We start from the raw sequence: 15,045 nt of genomic DNA on the forward strand, positions 1-15,045 counted from the left end.
TTTTTTTTTTTTTTTTTTTTTTTTTTGCTTTTTTCGACTTATACGCCCCGATCGCCCCCTCCGAGACCAAGGTCTGGATCCGCCGCTGAAAGTTCCACAGACCGGGCTTAAGTCCTGACACGCCCTTTTAAATTCTTTTGATTCTTTTTTCATTTACTGGGATTTAATGTTTAGTATGTCATTGAAAGTGGTGATAAACCGCCATTTGAATTATTTCACATGTTATCGGATGTGATGACAAGGTCAGTCGTTATTACGTGTATACGAGCATTTAAATTACGATTGGAATCCCAACGCAATGCCTTGAATTCAGAAGAATTCAGAATTTTGTATTCCTATGAATACGCGCTTTTTCCCGAGCCTAAAAATCCTCCAATGGGAAAAGAAAAATTGCAAATCCTATTCCTTTCAATCGGCTTAGTAAAATTTCATGGAAGGATTTATTTAACCTATTTTTTATTATTAAATCGTTTTATAACTTATAAATTAGGAAATATTGAATTTTGTATTTATTTATATATTGATCATTTCTTTAAGTATGTTAAAAAAGTATTAATGTCAAATATGTGAATTAAAATAATTTTAACTCTAGAGAGGCAGGCTTGAATAGAATAGAAATTTCAAAACTTATATTACACATGAAGGAATCAAAATAATTTATTATAGTGTAGAATTAATTTTAAAGGTGTACAAGATCGAGAACAAGGATAAAAGAGGCCGAAGTTATGAACAATTTAACTTGCAAAAATGGTGTCAAAAAATTCAAAAGTCCGCCATTTTTTTTACATTCTGATTGTAGTTCACACGATAGCCAAAATTATAGAGATTATAAATCTGTTTTATTTCGGGTCAATCGTTCCCGAAATATTTGAGCGAAAGCTGGAAAGGAGGACATTTTTGAGGCCGCCATTTTGTAAACAAGAACAAAAATATTTTTTTATTAGTTCGACCACTATACTTTGCACTTTAAAAAATTTGAAAGGAGCAAATTATTTTTACTATTAAATAAAATTCTTTGAAAAATAAAGACAAGTATGGCCAAAATCTCCTTGAAAACACCTTCTCTTTTGGGGAATGGAAAAATCGCACATTCAATAGAATAAAATAATCTTCGCTTTTACGCTGAAATCTGAAAATACAGTAGAAGCTCGATTATCCGAGGTAATGTGGTAGGGGGGGGGGGGGGGGGGGGGGGGGGGGGGGGGGGGGGGGGGGGTGTCAGGGGTACCTCGGGTAAGCGAAAACTCGGATAATACGGAAGAAGTAGAAAATTCGGAAGAGTTTATTTTTGATATACTTTAAATAGAAAAATAAATATAAAAATTTAGCAAGTCAAAGTAAACAACTTACAAATGTGGATTTATCCTTATTAATTTATTAATAATTGAAAACTACTGCGCGGATTCAGAATTAGGCGTGGCAGTTTCATCTGTTTTATTAATGATTCTCCTTATTATTATCCGAGCATAAACCTCGGTTAATTCGGAGTGCTTGGATGAGTCCCGTTGTCTCGGATAACGCGGAGCATCGGATAACGCGCAGCGTCGGATAACGCGGAGCATCGGATAATCGAGTTTCAACGGTACTAATTTTTTCTATTCGATGCTTATTGCTGGGGTGGGAACACGAATTGGATTGCAATAAATGTAAAATCATAGTGATTTGTTGACTGTCCCACATAAACAATTTGGAATTTAGCTGTTCCTTCTTTGTCAAAAAGGATATTCACTAAATATAAATTTAAAACATTATATTTAATAGCACTAGATTCACAGAAAAAAAAATTATCCTTAAAAGTGGGCTGCTTTGGCGTTGTTTTGAGTTGCAACAAACATGAAAGCGGATGAATTCCGCAATGTTCATGTTACAGTTTCACATTTGAAGCATTCTCATTTTAAAAGAAAAAAATATATTTCTAGTGCATAGCAAATGAGCTGTAACAAAAATGATCACGCTTTTTTCCGTGTTCGCAATTCCAGTAGTATTTGAAGGCGGGTTAAAATTAGATGGATGAGACATGAAGGGGATAGCACCCCATCAGTTAAAAAAGGGGACAAGGGTAGCGTGACTAATTTACAAAGAAGGCGATTTGCTTCCATTTTTACACTATGAATAAAGTGATCATATTTGAAAGGCTCTAATGCAGGACGCTGGCAGTAGGATTTTTAGGGGGGGGGGGGGCAGATTCAACATGTTTACACTAAAAAAGTCATGAGTCATGAAACACAGTCATTAAAATATATTACATCACACGCAATCGTGAAATCTCTAATTTGATTGGTCAAGAACCTAGCAAGAAACTCAAAAGCATCAAAGTAGAAAAAACACCCCTTTTTTGTGACGTTTTGCAAAAAATCATCTTTTTCAGGACATTTACAGGGTGGTCGCTCTACCGGGAATTTTATGACACCGGGAAATGACCTTTAATTCATTTTTTGACCGGGAATTTTACAAACTTTTAGAGAGAAAAATCCGCCCAACTTTGATTTCAACCGTTTTTAAATATAATTAGTTAAATTGTGTTTTTTTTTCAATCATGATATTATTCAGTTTAGAATTCGTGATACGAAAATATTTCTCTTGAGAAAGTTGCAATTTTCGATTTTTAAGCGTACATTTGAATTAAAAGAATTTTGAAATACAGTTTTAAAGAATAAAAAATTAGAAGCTTATAAAATCAAAGAGTTTTTTAACAAACATTTGTAGTTGAATCAACTATATATATATTTAGAAATATCTGACTGTTCATTTAAAATCAGTAATTATAAATTCAATATTCGAAACTAAACCAAAAACAGTTAAACTTTAAACGTTCCAATTTTATTGTTTTATTTAACAACATTTAATTTGTCAGTCAGATTGCTATATTTTTATGTCGTAAATAACACTTGAACGCTTATTATTTTTCGAAAAAATTTGAGTACGTTTAAGAGATATTTAGAAGATTTGAAAAAATTCAAAATTAATTTCAAATTTGAAATGATTTTAAATAATTTAAACGAAGTGTCTTCGTGAACTAAATAATTCGGATATTCGTACCAGAATTTCGGTGCAAAGATTCCACGGCCTAATTTAAAACAAAATGTAGATTTTAGCAGATTTCGAACAAAAAATTTAGATATTTTTTTTAGAATTTTAACAGGCTTTAAAAGAATAATAACATTTTTTTAGGATTGCTAGGAAAATTGAAAATAATTTTTTATTTTGAAAAATTATTTGAAATTCGAATAATTTTAAAAGACATTTAGAAGTTGTGAAAAACTTTTGATACTGTTATTTAATTTTTTAAAATTTGAAACAACATGTAGATGTTTTAAGATTTTGAAATGAAATTTCCAAGCCTTTTAAGGTTTTTAAACGCTCTACAATAAAAATAATGTAACTGTTCAATTTGAACAGGAAATTTTCAATCTTTTAAAACTTTAGAGTTGGAACTAGAATTTGTCCAGAATATTAATAATTCTAAATTGGAATCGGGAATTATCGAATATCAAAAAATTCGAAGCTAGTACGGGAAATTTTCGAAACGGAAAAAATTCTGAAAATTTGTTCAAAGAATTCGAAGTTGAAGTAGGGAATTTTAATAAATTCTGAGTTGAAACTGGTATTTATTCAAAAGAATTATGATTTTTCTTGGAACATTAACTTTTTAAATTTATATAAATTCAGAGCTGAAACCGGGTATTTTTTAATATAATGAATTCTAATTCTAAGTTGAAACGGAATATTTTCGAACAGAATTAAAATTATGAATTGGAACAGGGAATTTTACAGGAAAATTCAAATTTTTAGTTGAAACGGAGAATTTTCGAAAAAGAATAAAATTCGGAATTGGAACAGGAAATTTTTTCAAAGAATTCTAATTCTGAATGAAAGCAGGAAATTTTCACATTTTAATCAATTTTTAGTTGAAACTGGTATTTATCCAAAAGAATTATAACTTTTCTTGTAACAGGGAATGTTAAAATTTAAATAAATTCAAAGCTGGAGTAGGGAATTTTTTAATAGAATGAATTCTAAGTTGAAACGGAATATTTTTGAATAAAAGTTAAAATTATAAATTGGAACAGGAAATTTCCCATTTTTAACCAATGCGTTCAATTAAAAATTTTTCAGCACGCCGACCCGTGGAGGTAGATTAGTGAAATAGTGGAACAGTTTTAACCAATGAGGCGACTGCGAAAGTTTGTACATGCACCTCATTGGTCAAAACTGTTCCTTTATTCTACTAATCTATGGGACTGCGCCCTCAGTTGAAAAGTGTTTGTAGCTTCTATTTTATACGTGTAAATTATTTATCATTTGAATACAAAATTGTTGAATGGAAAAACTTTTAAACTTCAATTTTCATAGTTTAAAATTCAAGAGTTTCACTTTATTTGCAGTTCAATTTTTCTTCCCTCTGATGGAATAACTTTAAGATTTAGTGTTCGATTTTTTAAATTTCATTGACCGGGGAAAATGTTTGCGAACCGGGAATTTTTTCCTTTGATTAAAACCATGAAAGGTGTTAAAACAGTTTGATAGTTTTGAGGTTATATTGATTCAGGAGAGTTGTAAATGGGTTACGGAGGTCGGGGAATTGTTTGCAAAATCACCCTTCTCATTCGCCTCCTCATCGCAACCATGCAAAGTGTGAAATGGCATGAAAACTTCATAAAGCATGTGTGTCATATGATTCTCGTCTACTAATTTGTCATAAAAGGCAATTATAAACAAACTCCTGCCAGGACGTCGCAGATTGTTTTTTAAGAAGACTTGGATACAAGAATCTTGTAATAATTTAGCCCAGTATTTTAACAAAAGCAGAGTCTTTGTACAAGGCTGCCAGCAGTCTCGCGTACTAAAAAAATGCATGAATCATTGTAATCTTTATAGCTATAATTTTGTTGTATTTTCAAGCTTCGAAGCGCATATGTCTGGTTGTGGTCTCATGTCTGGTGGAAGCGTCGACATTTGCTCAAGGTCTGTTCTGAACCCGTAGTGGGGAGTGTGACGTCATCCTGGCCAGGGGTCGAGGGATAAAGAGAGGAAACTCACTCACTGAGGAATTGTAAACAGAATAATATTACGTCGTGTTTAAACCTCATGAGCAATCACCCACATTTAGTATCACAATTAGAAGTAAATCAATCAATATCGAATACACATTATTCCATCAGTTTTCTCAATTTTTATCTAAAGGAAAAAGACTACGCCTACTGTTCGAGTAGGCTTTAAAAATTTGTCAATTTCTTTTTCTGTGCTGGAACATCAGAATGTAAATTATGACTCGACGCTTTTATCGTTCATTGGTATTTAAAGATTCTCTTCGAATGTCCTTTAATTTAGAGTTTCGCTTTTTATATCTCCTCTCGAGAGACCTATACAACGGAAATATCAACCAGACGGTGCATCTTTGACATATTGGATATATGTGTATAATTTGGCCATTTGTGAAACATTTTTATTTGAATTAAACAAAAGGGTTGTCGAAATCCAGAAATCATCGAACCATTCCATGTGTATGTTTCCGGTTTGCCGCAATGAGTACTTTAGAGCTAATTTTGATTGGGCTTGTAGTTAATTGCAGTTACTCATCTAATCGGTATTGGAAGTTGGCATGGTTCTGCTATTTCGGACTGATTTGGAAAAATAGATGGCTTGGTTCCAAAGCTTTGCAATGAGTGATGCGGTTTATTGCTTTGGTTGTAACATTGTTAGAGGGGTCAAGATATTCCTCTCTGAACATGAAAAAATGTGTTGTTTTTTTTTTTTACTTTCGCTTCCATAAAAGCAAATTACGCAAATCCACTCGAATCTGCTTCATAATGCCTCGAAAAGGAACCAGTTTACTTACCGGCTGGAATACCGGCTTGTTCGGTTTGTGTCCTTTTCCGACGAACCCATCGACCTTCGATCAACTATCGTGCCAATGAGGTCGATGTTTGCATTGCGTCGAAATCGAGAGTTTGCAGAGTTGACCCAGAGAAGATATTTGACTTCAGAGATTCAGAGGCTTGAAATCTTGTATAAAATTTAAAATCCTATGTGTAAGCATTTATTGAAATCTCTCATAGTACTGCCTGAAATTCTTCCCCTAATTGCACAAAAGCAAATAATAACAAAAAGCAGAAAAGAAAGAAGATGATGTGATTCATCAGAAAGTTATTTCAAATAAGAGCTTAATGGGCCAATCCATTTCCTGAATATTAGAGTTGTAGGGTGATCTGGCGATGTTGATAAAGCTTTAATGTTGCGACCAGACCTTTTTGAAAACATGATATCTCCCATACCGCTAATTGAATTTTCATGACTTTTCCAGCTGTAGCGTATAATTTATGGTCCTTTTTAATGCAATTCAAAACCAAAAACATTTTTAATTTTTCTTAAATATGAATATATCGATTCGTTATAATTTTTTGTCTCGATTAAAAAAAAAATGATGAACACTTTAATTTTCGGAGATATCAAGTTTTTAGGGCAGTCGCGCGGACTCACTGTCACGTGCAATACGGCTAGGCACGGAGGGTCAAATAACAAAGTCCAAAATAACTTTTAAAACGCCATTCTTAATGGATTTCAGATTTGTTTTTAGAAAAATTTAGAATTGATGTGTGCAAACGGTTTTTGAATATCTACACGTAGAAAAATAGGTATTAAGACTGAATATCTGGATTTTTAAGTATAGTACAATGATCTAGATATTTATGTGTAATATCTTGATATTAAAATTTAGTATCCAGATAGTAAAGTTAAATATTTCAATATTTGTATACTCAGAGCTTTTTTAATACCTGGATATTAAATTTTAATAGCCAAATATTCCAGCTTAATATCTCGATTGTTGTCCTATATTTAAGAATCCAGATTTTGATTCTTAATGTGCATTTTTCTACGTTTATTTTTTAAACTTGTATGTTGATGCTAATAGCGAACAAATGTTGGTTCTGTCCTTTTTGCTCTATTTTTTTGCAAAGAATTTTAATACTCTCATTATCTCTTGACTTTAATGCGCAGAGGTGCTTTCGAGCAAAACAAGTTGGATAAGTAATATTATTTGTTATGAGCAAATTATATTATTAAATAGTAAACATTATCGATTTTTCGTTTAAAAAAATATATTTTTAGACTATAAAATTCCTTGCCATTATCTACAAGGTTTAGTTTTTCATAAAAACTTGTCATACTATATTATTTGTTAAGTTTGGGAACAATTAATAAATATCTGTCAATTCTAAATTTGATATTAAATTTTTCTTTGAAGAAATATTATCTTATTATATTATAATATTGTTATATTATTTTGAACTTTGATAGGGGTGTCCACCCTACAGTACAGTTAATCTATTCATTTAATTTAATTACTAATTATGGCACGATACGCATTAATACATTAAAATTATGATTTATTATTTAATTTATATTTTTGATCTTAATTAGTTATTATCTACTGCCTATCACCATTATCTATTTTAGGGTGGTCTCCCCTATTGGATTTTCCTCCTCTGCGCCTGTCGTTGCGTGCATATAGTGAGAACGCTCGACTACACTAAAAAATGAATATCTCTGAAAGTTAAAGACTGCTCAGCAATTTCTTTTTTCGATAACGCAGATTTTTTTCGCGTTTTTGTGTCGTATTAAAAAGATCTATATACTATTATACGCTACACCTGCAAAAATCATTTAAATTCAGACAGTCGTTTGGAAGATATGGTGTTTTGAAAAAAGTCGGTTCTCGAAATATAAAATCCTTGTAACTCGGAATTTTAACAATTTTGGTAAACTACTTCAACCATAAACTTCACTCACCCGATACTAAAGTAATACGAATTATAAAATTAGGTGACCTACAATAAATTAATTTTTCCATACGATGTAAATATCAATGAGATGCAATAATTTCTTTCATAGTCAAGAAGACATTCTATACTACCTTGATCAAAAAGTTCCCGGAATTTATTTTGAAAATTAAAAATATAAGTTTATTCTTGAATATTGATGTGGTCCCCTTTCAAAGTAATTCCCATCGACTGCCACGCACTTATGCCAGCGCTTGATCCAGCTCTCAAAACATTTTTGATACTCCATTTTCGGTATGCCCATCAGTGCCGTTTTCGATTTTTGTATTATCTCCGGTCGGCTGCTAAAACGCGTTTCGCGTAGTGGTTTTTTTCAGTCGATTGAACAAAAAAAAGTCACAGGGAGCTAAATCTGGCGAATTTGATGGCTGCGGAATTGTATTAGTTGAGTTTTTGGTGAGAAACTCACGGATAATGATGGCATTGTGCGATGATGCATTGTCATTAAATCCATTGCAAAAATCGAAATTCGCAAAAAAACAGATGCACTCAAAATTGCGTTACATTTACAAATGTCAAGCTAGAAAGCTGAAATTCGCAGGGAATATTGTCAAAAGGTGTGACAACCTGCAGAAACGAAAAAAATGTGAATCGGACAGCAGGGGGCGCCACACGGTGATGATTCCGGGAACTTTTTAATCAAGGTAGTATGCTCTCATGAGACGTGGTTGTGGCTGAAATCCTGCGGTTGTCCTTATGACAAATTTTTAAATATATGTATATATATATATACATACATAAATTTCTTTTGTAATCGCGCAGGTGGCAGAAAATTGGGATTGTCAATTGGCATTGAAAATCGGCAGAGTGCCAACCGTGCAACACGTGAGACGACAACGTCCGGTTGGTCGGACATTGGCACACAAATTTTTATTAATTTGAGAAAACTCTTTTAAAAATGTTGATCACAATAATATTTACAATCTGCTAGGCAATCTTCAGATCTTGGTGTACAGAGTACTTTTCTTAAATAGAGTCATGGCTTCCCACGCAAAAATACATTATACCGTGGATAACTGGAAACGGTGTTGAATTTGCTCGAGTCAAATTACTGCGACGATTTAGATTAGAGTTCTTGATTACAGCCATGTCGCGTCCTAAGGTCTTGGAGGTCGAGAGACGAATTTGATCAAGATCTTACTTCAATTATGTTTTTTTTTTTAAAGAGCCATGAAAATAAAAATATTTCATGACTTTCATTTTAATTTCATTCTTTCATTTCTTAGATTAAACATTTATTGAACAACAGTAACTCAGCAAAATTGCAAAATGTGATTTTTTTATGAGACTAATGTGATATTGTCAATTGTGAGTCGTTACGAGCTAAACCTGATTTGATACGTGACCTATGAATTCGAGAGATCGTATTAATAATTCCAAGAGTATCAATTGAGAAGATTCTGACTATAAATCGCTACATCATAATCTGATTATTGTCCGCACCTTGACACCAATCCGAATCGAATTTAAACATTGACTTATGTCTCACAAGGATCCATATAAAAAATCTGGAAATATAAATATTAGTAAATTGGTAAATACAAAATGTATTTATATTTTGAAATAATGCATGTATTTCTTTTCATGGGGGAAGCACGTGCTAAATGCAAAATTGCTTTCTCACTTTAGAGTAGATTACCACATTCCCTTGTGCTATCTCGTTACATTGCGTAAACATTAATTGCCCTCCAGGGCGAGCTAATGAGTTCTTTTTTTGTAATTTTTGTTTACATGGTGCGTGCACACCTTTACAATTCCTAGGCCGCTCATACCTATTTGACACGCGAGGACGCGTGGCAATAAAGCGGAACGTGAATGGGTAAATCTCACCCTTCATTCTTTTCTCTTTCAATTTTAGAAACAAAAACTAAGATTGTTTAGCAAATTGTCTGTCGGAAATTTCCGCTTTTTCATTGCTATGTTTTCATGTTTATCCTTTTACTTTTTATTAGCAGTCGTATCCCCCCAAAAAAGGTTTATCATTTTATTCAGAGCTTGATTAAACTTTTGGGATCAGTGTAACTAAAGAGTGTTTAGGATAAGGCTGCATAGAAGTTTCCGGATAACCATATTTATACGTAACTTTTCCCCTCCGGGAAAGTAAACGTAAATGGTATCTTGACGAAGTGGCGCCACGACGTCCAGATCGATGATCCTCGGTCGCGTTCGTTTGCTTACAACAATTTCTTCAAAATAGTTGTAATGTTAGATTTATTCTGAACATTTCTTACAAACCGAAAAATAAACCTGCATTTCCACCCCTTCTTAGATTACAAAACTGATATTATTAAAGAAAATTGATATTACATATTTATTTATTAACATTTTTTTTTTATTTTTCAGCGAGGGTAGAGAGAAAGTGCGAGTTTCGTTAGTGGGCGCACAGCCCTCACCTGCAACGCCTGGAGTCCTTTTGCTCGATCCAATTGGCCCTTCGACGGGTCATCTGATAGACATCATGGCAGCGAGTCCTGCAGAACTTTTAACCACACATACTGAGCACACCACTCCCACCTACCACACGCAAATAAGGTATTTTTAATCAGCTCTTAAAACTGTAACCACAAATCACATTGAATGTCCATTTTAAACAATTACAATATTAGTTTAAGTTTTGGAGAAATAGTGCACAGTCTAGCTTTTGAATTGTACGTCTTAATCTAAATAAATAAAAGACACTCGTCGGACCACTAAAGTGCCAATTAAATTTAACAAAAATTCAGACCGACTTTAAATTGAAGGCTCTAAGGGGCTATAGAAAATGACTAGTCATTTATCATCGAATCAGCTTTTAACAAACCACATTATACGACCCGGAATTATTTTATGGGGCCAAAATCTTGCAGTCCACACAAACCGTCCTGATAATCCAGACCGCAGAAATATCATTGTCCTAAAAAATAATCTTCTAAAAATATTGTTAGTCGTGCATCAAATTGAAGTAGGACTATTTTGGAGCACTGATATTATACCGAAAACAACCTGAAATTATGGTATTTTTGACTACTATATAAATTTAAACAAATATTTAACCCTGGTACCTGTTTTTAAGGTAATGGGTTTTGATGAAAGATTTGAAAGATCATACATAAGAACAACTATGTACTTGAATCGACGAAACCTAATTTGATAACTGTTAAAACAAAAGTTCGGCTTGAAAGATTTGTCTGCCTTAGTTCCTTTAATTTAAATCAAAAACTGCAATTTATGTATCCATTGTCAAATACTTTCTTCGAAAGAAACTGTTCGGACATTGATGCAGCAGCTGTTGTTGCCAACATGGAATATTTGAATGGATTCGTTTAATAAACGCAAACGATAATCGTGAAAGACTCATCCCTAGGAAAATATACCTAATTAAATCTTTGCATTAAAAAGGCCTTTCATTGCAAAGTCGTGAAAGAGCTGCTTGTTGCAAAAACTTGACTGCTAAATTGTATTAAATGAATATATCCAATATTCCTGAAAATGGGGTACTTTAATGATAAAAATTGTCACAACATGTATTCAAGCCTATACATAGAATAATGGATATTACTCCGTATTGTAAAATGTAAACATGTGTCTCACAATTCATGAGAATATCAATACTTGCCCGAATATTTGAATTAGTTTGAAATTTACCTGCATGTAAAATTGAGAAATCATGGAAATATGTATTGTTGATGTTTTGAGAATCTTCAAGTTCATTTGCTAGGCGTCTTTTGTCAGTTTCCTCCTGCATCAAGTGCGCACGCACGGAAAACTTAGCAATGAATTGTGCAGTAGAACGCGGAAATAATACCGTCAGTGTGGTAGAGTTAGAAACTATTTTGGTTAGAAACATGTGTGCGAGGAAGAAATAGCGGGAGTTGAAAACCTCGAGTTTTTGAGGAAGAGAAAGCAGTGAGTTGTGCCTGGCCCTGGCTCAGATACTTAGAAAAAGTTTAGTCACGTCGTAATAACCGTTAATTCAAAGGAAAATAATAACCGAAAACAGTCTTGCTATTGAGGAATCTTTTTTTCAAGTCGCCAAAAAACTGCTATTCATGCTTTAATTATATTTTAAGGAATGGTTTTTAATGCGCATATTTCAAAATTTGAAAGTCTCAGATTCAACTTGAACGCTTTTGAATTTTCAGGTCTTGCAAGTTGCATTTCAAATTTGCGTTTAAAAAAAACTTAAGTAACAATAATTTCGCATAGGTAACCAGGAAAAGGTTTGCCTCTAAAATAATACACAATGGACGGAAATACATACTGGATTTAAAAAAAAAATTATTTTGCCGTCGCCAGGACTCGAACGTATTCGCTTCCTGAGAGATTCGGATTTCTGGTCAGACGCCTTAGCCACTCGGCCACGGCTGCGGATACGTGGCGGGATGTATTCGTAGCTCACCTTCTTCTACGGCGAGAAATTCACCGCTTTTTAGTCGGAAAACTCGCCACTTACAAGGTGGCAATTTTTTAAGTTGCAAAATGTTTCGACTTTTGGTGTCTCGGCTGTACCGCACGTTACGTTCCTGGTGGGGAAGATCGATATAGCGTGGGTGGACGCGCAGAGGCGCGGCGAAAAACGGTAGCTGGTAGCAGTCGTGCTTTCGGCTGCACCGAGAACGCATTCGATTCCACTCAACTTCCGGTTTTACCCTACAAAAACTATTTTTACTTTCCCGCCACGGCCTCTGAATACAAGTATAATGTCGAACGAATCGCCTTTACTCGAAAAATCGTATAACACACGTGAGCAAAATTTCATGTGTTATCCCTCAAGGCTCAAACAACAAATATCCAAATTGTGCCCGGAAATCAATGTCGAGCAACTTAAAACTCAATAGGACATTTTCTGATACAGTGGTTGATTTATTTTCATTTCATTTTCACCGATTTTGTGTTTTATTTATAATTATTTAGTGACTCAGTGATATAGTGTAGAGGTTTTCTTTTGTGAAAAGGTTCTATTCGGTAAATTTTTTAGTGTTTTATAAAATCAGGATTTAGATACTAACAAAATTGGAAATGAGAAAGTATATTTTAAATGTATTTAAAGCCACCCTTGTCGGCGTTAATGTTCTTGCTATATTTTGCAATGTTTCAAAAAATTGCAGGCTTTAGGGAAAATAGTTTTGGTCAAGATGAAATGTGTCCCATTAGTTCGGTATTGGTTGCAGTTTAAGCAGTGTAAGCCTTTTTTCTCTTTCAATAGTTTTAATACAGATTTTTGCATTTCTCAAACATCTTTTTTTAGACATAAAGATATGTTAAAAACAGAAGATTTAAAATCGAGATTTAGGAAAAATTATTTGAGGATTGAAGAAATAAATAAACCAAGTTCGAAATTCCAAGTAGTAGAACGACGTCGTCAACCTCGCCAAAGATAGATCTTTCTATGAAGGGAATGTCCAGGACCGTGACCTGCCTCAGTCGAGTTCAGATTCATCCTAAACAGTCCACTCGCATCCAAGTTCCGTTGCCAATGAACTGTACCGATAAAAATATTCTCTCTTCACAACTGACGCAATTTATCTAAACTTTTCCTTTTAATGAAAGATATTGTAATATTAAAAGACCGCGTCTCTTTAATTACTGTACTCACTCAACTCATCTGAAGACACTGTAACGCACCCTCGGTTACTCAAGCGTCACTTAGGCATTGAATTAATTGCTCATTTACCAATGATGTCATCAGAAATTAAGATTCACTTCCAATTGTAACCATTTAATTTGAAATTTTTAGCCTAAGAAGTAATGACGCTTTCAAGTGACAAGCACATGTACAATAAAAATAGTTTTTCAAGTAGGGTGGATTTCGGATTTGCTGATAACAAACAGGATCTTTCGTTAGAACTGATTTGAACGCATGAAAGAAGTGAAGAAGTTGTTGATCACTTGAAATAGGTAGTGATGAATGAACCGGAGCTGTTTTTTCCACTTTTCTATCTCGCTCTTTTCTCCCTATCCTTTTTATACGTGTCGGAATGATAAAATGATACATGTTTGTAGCGGCACACGCAGCTAGGTTGTAGAATGTAGAGAAAACCAGACACATGGAAGCAGTGTGTCAGTGTGTGCCAGTGTTACCTAGTGACCTATATAACGGAACGCCATCTAGAGGCAAAATGTACCACCAGTCCACCATTGCTCCACTAAGCATCCCTATGGGGGTGAAATGCACCGAGAGGGTTTTTGTTATCGTTATGTCACGGCGCGCGGCGGCGCACTCCTCACCACGCCTCTAGCTAATCTGAAATTTTCAACACTGGAAAATCGAGTCTATATTGGAAAAAAAATAAAGTTGAAAACTTAATTTGCTTTTGTGATTTCTCATATTTAATTTTTTAATGTTTTCGAGATTGGTTATTTATTTTTGACAATAGGTAGGAACACTTTCTTTTCAATTTAAATGCACAAATCAATCAATCATTGGGTAATTTTTTATTTTAAGAATAAAATATAAACTTGTCTCGTCAAAAATATTTGACCCACACTTGTCAGATTTTGTTAAACATAGATGCGCAGCTGAAAATTAAATATCAATCATTTTAAAAACGAAGTGTCTTGTCGTCCCGAAAGGTGGGATGACTAGTTTAATATTTTTCATAAGCTCTAGTCATCTCGAATTTTCGGGACTAGTCCATCCTCTTTTTCAACTCCTCCAATTTTTCGAGACGACCAGACACCGCCTTTAAAATAACCATATAAATTATACTATTATCCGAGGTTAAAGATAGAATTCTTCCTGTTTTTACTAATTTGGTATGCAGGCATAATTTGTATGACTCAGAAACTTAATTGAGACCCATTTAATGAATTCTACTTAAAAAATGACATAATAAAGTTTAAGGTTATAGAATAAATCAACTGTTTCCTCGCCGAATGGTTCCCCCTCTATAATTGGTGCCTTTACCCTGTATGTTAATAAATCTGATGGAAAGACAAATTGACTATAGTTGCGAGAGGGAACGCATGAATGGCCCTAACTCACGTTGAAGGTAGACTTCCATCGACGTCGCGTCGATGAGATGGACAAGAAGAAGAGGACAATACTGTCGTTTGTTTCGATTTTGTCGCGAAACACGGAAGCACTGACACTAGCGGTTATGCTCGAATGCTTCCACTGCACTCTACTTCCTGCTGCCGAAGAACAGCAAAAAAGGATCACTTAGCGACAAGCAAACTTCAAACCTCACCTCAAGAACTTCTATTACTGAAATGGAATTAGTAA

The 15,045-nt window shown here is 33.9% G+C and overlaps 1 protein-coding gene across 2 annotated transcripts in view; it reads left to right on the plus strand.

Annotated features, from left to right (window-relative positions):
* The window catches only part of LOC117176239, a 51,995-nt gene that overhangs the window by 22,560 nt on the left and 14,390 nt on the right, over nucleotides 1-15,045 (plus strand). For both annotated transcript variants that reach the window (XM_033366386.1, XM_033366387.1), the window contains one exon: nucleotides 10,185-10,373. In XM_033366386.1, the coding sequence (XP_033222277.1) occupies nucleotides 10,185-10,373 (189 nt within the window). The remainder of the gene's footprint in view (nucleotides 1-10,184; nucleotides 10,374-15,045) is intronic.

The sequence above is a fragment of the Belonocnema kinseyi genome, chromosome 7 (genome assembly GCF_010883055.1).
Source record: "Belonocnema kinseyi isolate 2016_QV_RU_SX_M_011 chromosome 7, B_treatae_v1, whole genome shotgun sequence".
NCBI lineage: Eukaryota > Metazoa > Arthropoda > Insecta > Hymenoptera > Cynipidae > Belonocnema > Belonocnema kinseyi.